The 10686-nt window shown below is 55.5% G+C and overlaps 1 protein-coding gene and 1 long non-coding RNA gene across 5 annotated transcripts in view; one reads left to right on the forward strand and one right to left on the reverse strand.

Annotated features, from left to right (window-relative positions):
* IL16 (interleukin 16) overlaps nucleotides 1-10686 on the forward strand; it is an 89046-nt gene that overhangs the window by 63674 nt on the left and 14686 nt on the right. For all 3 annotated transcript variants that reach the window (XM_006142651.3, XM_027769049.1, XM_006142653.3), the window contains exons 11-13: nucleotides 1758-1845; nucleotides 4679-5160; nucleotides 10055-10205. In XM_006142651.3, coding sequence (XP_006142713.1) covers nucleotides 1758-1845; nucleotides 4679-5160; nucleotides 10055-10205 — 721 coding nt within the window. The remainder of the gene's footprint in view (nucleotides 1-1757; nucleotides 1846-4678; nucleotides 5161-10054; nucleotides 10206-10686) is intronic.
* LOC114006499 (uncharacterized) lies at nucleotides 923-9993 on the reverse strand. 2 transcript variants are annotated; one of them, XR_003548207.1, is made up of 3 exons: nucleotides 9554-9993; nucleotides 4363-4718; nucleotides 923-1794 (listed from the first exon to the last, which is right to left on the reverse strand). It is a non-coding gene; the product is annotated as an uncharacterized LOC114006499 (long non-coding RNA). The 2 variants fall into 2 exon arrangements; XR_003548206.1 differs by having other exon boundaries at nucleotides 2782-4718.

The raw sequence follows: 10686 nt of genomic DNA on the forward strand, positions 1-10686 counted from the left end.
AAGGCCAGACACACCAGATGCGCATTTTCCCCAAGTCAGAGTTTGAAGAAGTTCATTCCAGACAGAACATGGAGCTCACAGTTCCTGAATCACGAAGCCACGTGTCGTGGAAGGAGAGTGGTACATCCTTCGGGGCTAGGATATGGACAATTAGGTGAGGATGACCGAGAACAGAGGCTGGCAAGGCAGTGGGGTCGCACTGTGGAGGGCTTGAACAGGAGGCTAAAGAATTCGCATTTTACTTTGTGTGTAGCAAGAACTGGAGAGGTCTCCACTGTAAATGTAGCATATTCACATTTTCCGTTTTAAACTTCTGCTTGCGCGTGGAGCACAGGATAGAGTGGGTGGAGCGTGGCCTTCGTAAGCAGAAGGAAACCTGGTGAGGGTCCGAGCCAAACAGCAGGAGGAGGAGCCACGTGGGAAGAGTGGCCAGTGTCCCTTGGCGGGCTAGCTCTGTGCTAGGGGAGCGGACGCCAGTATTTCCGGGTTGGAAGACTGAGCAGCCCCAGCACACAGTACGATGGGGGGTTGGCTTGGGAGGAAGAGAATGCCCTCACCTGAGACAGGATAGGTCAGGGAGTATCACATCTATGTTTTTTTATTTTTAAAGAATTATTTATTTGAACCAGCAGTTAGCATAATGTCTACATCGCTGGACTCCCACGTAGTCGACCGCAGTTCGCATCCTGGACCCGGTGGCTTAAACTCACACCGGACACATGTGCGTGCCCAAGATCCCGAGAGGAGAATGGAGGAGAAGGGATTGCGGTGTGACCATCCCCCCTGGGGGGTGATTTCTCACTTTCTGTCTCTCTGTCTCTCTCTTTCTGGCGAGCGCACGCGCCCTATAGCAAAAACCTCTCCAAAAAAAAAAAAAGATTTAATTTTTTTATCTATTCACTCATTTATTTCAATTTGACCAGAGAGAAACCGAGAGAGAGAGAGAGAAGTGAGAAAGCAAGCCACCAGGTCTGGGACTCAAACCATGGTCGGCCATGTGGGAGTCCAGTGTCTTAACCACCACGCCAGCCACTGTCCCTTCACATTTAACTTTTATCTTTTCACACTGTTGATTGTGTTCTTTGTACACAGAAGGTTTGACTTTTGACATGGTCTCATTTATTTATTTATGTTTTCCTTTTCTCCCAATGCTTTTGGTGTCAAATGATTTCGAAACATCCTTTTTCCTCAGTGTAGATTCTCTTCTGACAATGTTTAGAAATTGAGACGTCGAAGGTTGAGTAAATTGTTGAAGCGTCAGTAACTAGAGAACAGCGGAGCCGGGACTTGAACACAAAGCTATTTGACTCCAACACTCATGCTCTTCCCCGTTGCTCTAAAGCGATGCATGACCTGTGAGGCACAACACAGACACTATCATGGCGGTGCTTATGGTTGTGACACTGTCAGTGATGTTGGTATCATGACAAAAATGCCCACAAAGGAAGAGCTCCCGGAGAAAACCATGGAGTGGGAACGTCGCCCAAATTTTACAGCGAGTAGTGAGAAAGAAGGTTGGAGAGTTGAGGCCGGCCAGTTCGGGAACCGCTTTGTTGTTAGATTTGGGGTGTTGTCTAGAAGTTACTAGAGAACCAGTCATACCTGGGTTATTTCTGCAAGTGAAATTTATCCTGTATTTGCAGAGTGGGTTAGAAAAACAAACAAAAAGCTAGACTGCGGGAATCCGGCTCGGTAGCTGGTGCAGGAGCCTGACGCAGGAGTCCCTGTCGTTTGAGGAGGTGACTGGCATTTTCCAGGTCTCCGAACAGCAACTCAAGGACGCGGTGGCCCAGGCTGTGGAGAACGTCAAGTTTGGAAAGGAGAGACATCAGTGGAGTCTGGACGGTAAGAGAAACGTGAACTTTGACGTGAAATACTCTCGCCTTCTAGAAAGCTTAGGGGGTTAGGCGTTAACTCACCTTCCCCTGAGGAATCCTAGTGACAGTCAGAGGCAGGCGTGGGACCCAGGCAAAGGCTAAACGCCAGCAGCCTGCCAGCTGCATTGGGCGGCCATGTTTGATTTGTTTGGAAGGCACCTGATTTTAAAAGCATTCGAGGGACCAGCAGTTAGCGCAATGGCTATGTCGCTGGACTCCCATGTAGTCGACTATGGTTTGAGTCCTGGACCCGATGGCTTAAACTCAAGCCAGGCACGTGTGTGTGCCTGCCTGAGCTCCTAAGAGGAGAATGGCAGAGAAGGGATTGTGGTGTGGCCATCCACCCGGGGGGTGATTTCTTGCTTTCTGTCTCTCTGTCTGTCTCTGTCTGTCTGGCGAGTGCACGTGCCCTATAGCAAGAACCTCTCCAGAAAAGAAAGCATTTGAACCTGAATTGCCCTGAATGGGGCAGGCACTCTCTCACTCTCTAAGGTCCTCACCATTTTTTTTTTTAAACAATAATTTATTTAATTTTTAAATTCATTTATTTTCATTTGACTGGAGAGAGAGAGAGAGCGAAAGAGACACCAGGTCCAGGACTTAAACCATGGTTGGCCACATAGGAGTGTCCAGTGCCTTAGCCACCATGCCACCTGATGGTCCCATGGTCCTCCTCATTTTTAAACATCTCACGCCAGGTGGAACCAGCAGGTGGCATGCTGGTTGAGGTACTGGACTCCCACATGGCTGACCTTGGTTCAAGTCCTGGACCTGGTGTCTTTCTCCCTTTCTCCCTCCCTCTCCATGTTTCTTGCTCTCTTTGATGAGTGTGCAAGCCTTGTAGAAAACTAAAAAATAATAACAAATACAATTAAATAAGTAATTTTAAAAACCCAAAACTTACACCGGGTTGCCATTCACGTCATTGCCTCTGTGGGCATTTGAGTTTGCCCCGTGGTCTATGCTAACAGAGTCTTGAGAAGGAATCGTATTGAATCATGTCTCACATTTGTCTAGTTCTGCTCCATGCATCACTCGCTGAACCTCCACATCCAATTTTTATGCAGAGTGTATTAAATCAGTGAAAAAGTGGAGCTCGGGAGGTTCCCTTACCCAAAGCCACACTTTTTCTTTGGAAGGTTTTTGCCGTAGGGCACATGCACTCACCTGTGAGAGAGAGAGAGAGAGAGAGAGAGAGAGATGGGAAGTGAGACCTCACTCCCATGGGGGATGGCCATGCCGCGCTCCCTTCTCCTTTACTTTCCGCTCTGGCGTTTGTGCTCATCATGAGCTTCAAGCCACTGGGTCCGATCTGCCACCGACCATGTGGGAGTGCAGTGCCTTAGCCACCATGCCACCTGCTGGCCCCACAAAGGCATATTCTTCATGCTCGGAGGATCCGGGACAGGAACCCAGCTGGCCTGCCTGCCAGGCCAAACCATGCCTAGTCAAGTCTTTGTGGAACATCCGTAAAGCAGGAAGATAGACAGCCATCAGCACGGATACTGACAAGGGGCAGAGACGGTCCGGGAGGAGACTCAAAGGGGACGGGGCGACTCGCAGTTTTATTGCAGCCATGTTGCCATGTCCCCCTACCCAGAATGCATAGCTGCACGGGAATGTCGGCCTGAAACCACCCAGATGTTGACGGTGGCCCTCCCTGGCCGATAGGACCACAGGTGGATTTTTACTTCCACCCCTTCTTCTCTGCGGTGGAGTTCTCTGTAACGACGGTGCACCATCTTAAGAGCAGAGAGAAAAGAACACCTTTTCTTTAGAGAGGGTTGGAAGGCTCGGTGCTGGCCTTGGTTCTGGACCATGGTCCGGCGTGTGCTCCTGGAGATGCCTCTGGCCTCACAGAATGAGCCGGAATCTGAGCAAGCTTCAATCAGTGTCACCTCCTTAGCTGGGATTCCAGCAAAGGAACACTTTGGTAGCATCCCCCTAGAGAGAAGAGAGCCCCCAAGGATATGTGGATGGCCCTGATGCTGAAAACTATGGGGGGTAGTTGGAGCGAGAGCCAGGCAGGCACAGCCCTGTAGGGGCTGGAGGGAGCGGGGCAGAAAGAGGAGTGGGGGCCATAGCCAGAGGTGGTGTTTTCTGTCCTCACCTCGTCCTCACCGGGAAGAGGGGGTGACCTCTGGGTACAAGGTCCAAAGTCATGCTCTCTCTCTTTGGTACTGGGACCCTGAACAAGCCTAGCAACCTCGGAATTACCCTCCCCATTTCACGGATGCAGAGAGGGAGTGTCACAGTCGGGTTCTCAGGGACACCGGCTCAGAGATGGGGCTGGACTTGCAGAACGTGTCCGGAAGTGGGCTGAGGTCCGTGGGAGGGGAGGCGGGAGGAGGGCCAGGTCGAGGGAGGAGTCACGCCGAGATGCACACCTGGGAACCTGAGCCGGTCCAGCTCTGTTGGCTCTGAGCTAACAGGGCCCATCAGAGCAGGCCCGAGCTGGAGAAGCGGCTGGGCCCTTGTCACCCACCTCTGTTAGTCCTTGTGGATGGGCTGTACCCTGGACCCTTGGGCGAGGCAGCCCTCTGCAGCCGTCTGCCACCAGGGCTTGCACGGCAGGGACCCCAGTGCTGTCTGGTGGGGGGACTGAGTGGCACATCTCCACGCTGTCACTCGGAGGCTCGGGCAGGAAGTGACTCTCGCATCCCGAAGCTCACCAGGATCCAAACCACAGTGCTCTACCCCCGGGGCGGCCTCAGCAAGAGGCGGGCAGCAGGTGTGCGCGAGGCCGGGGTGTGTTGTCTTCTGAGGCCCAGTCACGGAGGGTCCGTTTGCTTCCCACGCAGGCGTCAAGAGGCTAGAGAACAGCTGGCATGGGCGGCCCACCTTGGAGAAGGAGCGAGAGAAGACCTCAGCACCCCCGCACCGCAGGGCTCAGAAGGTCATGGTCCGCTCCAGCAGCGACAGCAGCTACATGTCAGGGTCCCCGGGGGGTAGCCCCAGCAGCGGCAGCGCTGAGCGGCAGCCCTGCGACTTAGAAGTCGGCATGTGTGGTCCAAGCCTGACCCTGGGGCAGGAGCCAGGGGTGCCTCCAGAGGCCTCAGCCAGGCCTGCCCAGGAGAGCCCGTCCGCCCTGGAGAACAAGGACAGCCACCCGCCACTGAGACTGAAGAAATCCTTCGAGATCCTGGTGAGAAAGCCCACATCCTCCAAGCCCAAGCCTCCGCCCAGAAAGTACTTTAAGAGTGACAGTGACCCTCAGAAGAATCTGGAAGAGAGAGAGAACACCACATGCCCTTCTGGGCACACCTTGGCCACCTGCAGCCAGGTAAGGGGACATGCCCGATGGCTGTGTCTTCCCACGCAGCACAGCGTTGTCCTTGGAGTTAGCAGGGCTGCTGGGGTCAACAGAAACTTCTGCTCCCCCAGGGACACTGACGCTAGGGCTGCAGCGTAGCACAGGCCGTGGGAAGACGGGGTTGGAAGTCCCGCTCTTGCTCCCTGGCTTTCTCCATAACACGGCAGAGCCTCAGGTTCCTTTCCTGGGCCGGTTTTTCACTCTGACATGAGTGAACGCACCAGGGCCCCGGAGGGCCGTGCCCTGAGGGGGCCGGGGAGGTCTCTGCACATGGGGAGAATTGTTGCCTGAATAACTAAGAGCAGACAGGGACCAGCAGTTAGCATAATGGCTATGTCGCTGGACTCCCACGTAGTCGACCGCGGTTCAAGTCCTGGACCCAGTGGCTTAAACTCACGCCGGGCGCATGTGCGTGTGTGCCCAAGATCCCGAAAGGAAAATGGAGGAGAAGGGATTGCGGTGTGGCCATCCCCCCGGGGGGAGTGATTTCTCACTTTCTGTCTGTCTCTGTCTCTCTCTCTTCCTGGCGAGTGCATGTGCCCGATAGCAAAAACCTCTCCAAAAAAAAAAAAAAAAAGCAGACAAGGACTAGTTACCCTCCCTTCCTTCCTTAAAATCTGCCAGGGGACACATGTATGGGAAGAGAGAGAGAGAAAGTAAATAAGAAAGTAGCTCCCAGGGTCAGCAGCAGGTGGCGTAGTGGCTATAGCACTGCACTCCCACATGGCCCACTGCGGTTCAAGTCCTCGACCTGGTGGCTTGAAACATGCCAGGTGCACATGCATGCGGGCCCAAAATTCAGGGGGGATGGAAGGGAAGAGACTGTGGTATGGCCATTCCCCGTGGGGGTGACTTCTCACGTTCCCTCTCACCGTCTCTCTCTTTCTGGTGAGCGTCCGCACACTATAGCAAAAGTCCTTAACAAGAAAAAGTACTTCCCGTGGAGCATGGTCATCCCACGATCCCTCCCCATTTCTCCCTCCTTTGGGGATTTGGGGCATGCACACACATGTGCCTGGCATGTTTTTTCAAGCCACCATGTCACCACACCCCTGGCTGGCAGTACCCTCTTTGGGAAGTGGGTAGACTGACCTGCATGTAAGAAATTCGCTCCTTTTCTCCCCCACTTAGCTTTGCCTTCTCCCTTCCTTGGGTGTGGAGTCTTGTGGGATACCCAGCCTCTCTGAGCCTCAGTTTCCCTATCTGGAACTAGGGCTACATTTGAGGCTTTTTTAAAAATAAATAAATAAAATGGAGAGAGAATTTTGCTATAGGATGCGTGAGCTCACCGGAGAAACAGAGACAGAAAGTGAGAAATCACTCCTCGGGGATGGCCATGCCACAATCCCTTCTCCTTACACGCCTGGTGTGAGTTTCAAGCCACCGGGTCCAGGACTCAAACCGCTGTCAAGTACGTGGAGTCCAGCGACATAGCCATTAGACTATCTGCTGGTCCTGCATTTGAAGCTCTTACAAGGACTGAGTTTAACTGGAACCATTAGGTGGAACTACTTCAGCGAGTACCCAACCAAACTTCAGGTTCCAGTTTTCCATGGCTATGAGCATTCCTCCATGGGGGGCCTTGAAACGCTCCCTCCCCAGCAGCCCTGTCTCACCTCCGTAAGGCAGACAGATCAACAGATAGGCACTGCTCTCTCTCGAGCTGTGTTTTATTTTTTGAGAGATTATTTTTTTGCTACAGGGCACATGTGCTTGCTGGAGAGAGAAAGACGGGGGGATGGTGAGAAATCACCCCGCAGAGGGGATGGCCACACTACAGTCCCTTCTCCTCCAGTCTTGGGATTTGGGGCACACACGCACATGTGCCTGGCGTGAGTTTAAGCCACTGGGGCTGGGACTCAAACTGCGGTCGGCCGTGGGGGAGTCCAGTGACATAACCATTACACCTTCGGCTGGTCCCCCTTGAACGGTTCTTATGCCCGTGGCTAAATATCTTTCCTTCATTGTCTCAAACAATCCTCAACCTGAGGGTGGGGTTCCTATGACACAAAGGCAGCCCCAGAAGCTCACTCAAGGTCACGCTGCTGGCGGGTCGCTCAGCACTGGGCTCCACTGTCTTTCTGCCCTCCCGGGGCAGGGGGGGCCTCTGGAAATCCCCCAGAGCCATCCGTAATGAGAGCTGACCAGCTTCGGGAGGGCTGGAGACCCTGTGCAGGGATGGAGAGGCGGGGGAGGAAGGTGTGGAGTAGGAGGGAAAGCGAGGCCGGGCGGCGGCTTCCTCAACAGGAAGTGCAGTTTTGCAGAGAGCCGGCAGGAAGGGGCTGGTTCGCACCCCGAGGTGGACTTGTCTGCGTGGATCTGTCCCCCCAGCTCCCCCGTGGAGTGAATATTTCATTTTCCTTTGGGTCCGAGGCCTGGGAATCCCGAGGGCGATTGAGGAATGGCAGCCGAGAGGACAGGCCTTTGCCTTCCTCCTGGAAAGGGACGGGGAGTGTGGTGGTGGAGCAGGGAGCCAGATCCGGGCATGGAGTATGCTAAGGAGGCAGTGGAGGAGGAAGTGGGGTTTCCTCAGGCAAGGGGGTGCTTTCCCAGAGACCCTTACCTCATCTCTGGTCTCCCACCGGCAGCAAGGCCATCCTGCAGCCGCTCTTGCCTGTCTTCTGCTTGGCCCCGTGTGGCCCACAGACCCTTCTACAACCTTCCACGTGGTTCCAGACCCTTCTACAACCTTCCACGTGGTTCCAGACCCTTCTACAACCTTCCACGTGGCTCCAGACCCTTCTACATCCTTCCACGTGGCTCCAGATCCTTCTATAACCTTCCACACGGTCCCAGACCTTACTATAACTTTCCACATGGTCCCAGACCCTTCTACAACCTTCCATGTTGCTCTAGCTCTTTCTACAACCTTCCACGTAGCCTGTAGGCCCTTCTATAATCTTCCATGTGGCCCCCAGACCCTTCTACCACCTTCCACATGACCCTTGGACCTTTCTCCAACCTTCTACATGGCCCCCAGGCCCTTCTCCAACCTTCTGTGTGGCCTACAGACCCTACAGCTTGCCCACAGTGCATGAGCAACAACATTTACTAGGGCCGGATGTTGTGGGGTGACAGAATGAATGGGAGCTCGACAGAAAGCAGGAAGCAACCTGCCAGATGTCACTCTTACAATTCCCTGACCCCCCCCGGCAGAATTTCTCCCTGGACCTGTTTCTCCTTGGCCACAGGGTGGGACCCCCTTTCTCCCTCCCTCCCTCCCTCTCATTGCTCCTCTGCCACCTCCTCCTCTTCCTCCCCAACTCCTCCTTCTCTCTTCCCCTTCCTTCCCCCTTCTCTTCCTGCTCCTCTTCCTCCTTTTTTTTCCTCCCTCCTCTACCCCCACCTTCTTTTCTCCCCTGGGTCCTGAGACTCTTCTCATGTCATGATGGAGAGCCCCCAACCTTTCCCCCTCTACTGTAACTCAAGGGGATTTCGTTTCCACAAACAAAACGACTTTCAGTTCCTCAGCACGAGATTGGTTCCTTCCCTTCTAGAAAATTAGAGGCCAGCCCTGTGGTCTCGTCATGAGGGGAGCTCAACCGACGTGGCCCAGAACAACTTGAGTCCCGGCCCCTGAGAGACGCACCAGGCACATGTGCGTGTGTGCCCCAGATCCCGACGGGATGGGAGACGGAGGAGAAAGGATTGCGGTGCGACCGTGCCCCATTGGGGAGATGCTTTCTCCCTCTGTCTCTCTGTCTCTCTCTAGCAAGCGCATGCTCCCTCTGACAAGTGAAAAAAAAAAAAAAGGAAAATCCGCATCAACTGTGACCTGCGTTAAAAACAAAACCATGAGACCAGCAAATGGTGCAATGGCTGCATCCCTGGACTCCCATGTAGTCGACCGCGGTTCGAGTCCCGGACCCGGCAGCTTAAAGCTCACTCTGGGTGTGCGCGTGTGTGTGACCAAAATCCCGAGAGGGAACTGGAGGAGAATGAACTGCATCACGGCCATCCCGCCGGGGGCTGATTTTTCATTTTCTGTCTTTCCCTCTCTCTGGCGAATGCATGTGCCCTGTAGCAACAATCTCTCTTAAAATAAAACCAACCAACCAGAGCCATGACCAACGAAAAGGACTGTTTCTTCCTCCTCCTGCTAAACCCCATCTTTGTCCCTTTCCTCCTCTCCCCGTCCCTCCCTCAGCCACCACACACTGGGCCAGCAAACAGCAGCCGGAGAAGTGGTGTCAGATTTATTTCAGGGGTTAGTTAACCCCCGGAGGAGGCTGTGACACCAGGCACGCTGGCTGGAAGGCACAGCAGGCAGCGGCCCGTGTCCTGCTCCGGTGCCGAGGCCGCGCAGGGAGGTCCTGCTTTGCATCCCGAGGTCTCCCCGGGTGTGCCAGGGGCGTGCCCGTACCTGTGCTCCCAGCTGGATGAGGCTGGGACGGACTGCGGCGTGGAGGCCCTGGGGGCGTCCCTGTCTCACAGACGGAAACTGCTGCTTCAGGAAGGGCTCTGAGACCGCGCCAGGGCTCAGTGGGGAAAGTGACTTCGTGAGAGAGGGCCGTGCGCCCGGGGTGGGTAGCTGGCAAGGATGCGGTTTGAATGAAGTGCCAGCCCCGCCACACCCCCAGGCCGCTCATTCCTGTCCCAGAGCCGGGGTCTCCTACGCATAGCGTGTACAGCACACACTGCCTGGACCCCAGGTCGCTGGGGTCGAGGCATCGCTGGGTCTCCAGGCAGCATCCGCGCCGTGGCGACCGCGCAGGGTTGGAAGGGACCAGAACGCTCTCCCGGCTGCTGCTGGCCTGCCCTCAGAGCAGCTCTGCATCAGCCCTCCAGCTCAGCGCGCCTCGCCTGCCTTCTCACGGCCGGGGCTACCGTTTTGACACAGTCTCACTTCCTGTTTACACCGCAGGAAGCCAGAGAGCTGCTGCCACCACTGCCACCACCGGAAGACACCGCGGGAAGGACCCCCTGCGTCTCTGCCTGCAGCCCGGGACCCGCAGTCGGCCTGCAGACTCCGTCCTCCACGGAGGGCGAGCTGGGGAGGAGACAAGCCAGCCCAGGTGAGCATTCCCTGAGAGCTTCCTGGAGGAACGGGCTCTGGGAGGCGATCCAGCAATGGGGCAAGAGTGCGAGTTGGCCTGTGGGTCACCGCGTTTGCTCTGTCCCGGCTGCTGGCCTCAGGCTGGGTGGCAGGAGCCTGGGCGGGAGGCAGGGGACAGTGGAGGCGCTGTCCAGGGTGGGACATCTATGGAGCCAGCAATACTGTGGCGGTGGCTGCAGGAATGGAGGCCAGTTCTGAGTCAGCTGCAGAATGGGGCCCTAGGAAGGGGTCTGGAGATGCACCCACCCCCTACTCCAGATGGCAGCTTCCCCGGAGGCCCTCCAGCACACGGCAGGGCTGGCCATCTGAGCGTGCGGCAGAGGGAAGCGCGAGTGGCGCTTGTGGGTGGTCTCCGTGCCAGATGTCGGATAGCGAGGCCCACACCACACGCCTGGAGATGTTTGGAGTGGCTTAGCAGGAAGGGCAGGGGGCTCCCGGGC

The sequence above is a fragment of the Tupaia chinensis genome, unplaced genomic scaffold, assembly GCF_000334495.1.
Source record: "Tupaia chinensis unplaced genomic scaffold, TupChi_1.0 Scaffold000078_1, whole genome shotgun sequence".
NCBI classification, from domain to species: domain Eukaryota; kingdom Metazoa; phylum Chordata; class Mammalia; order Scandentia; family Tupaiidae; genus Tupaia; species Tupaia belangeri.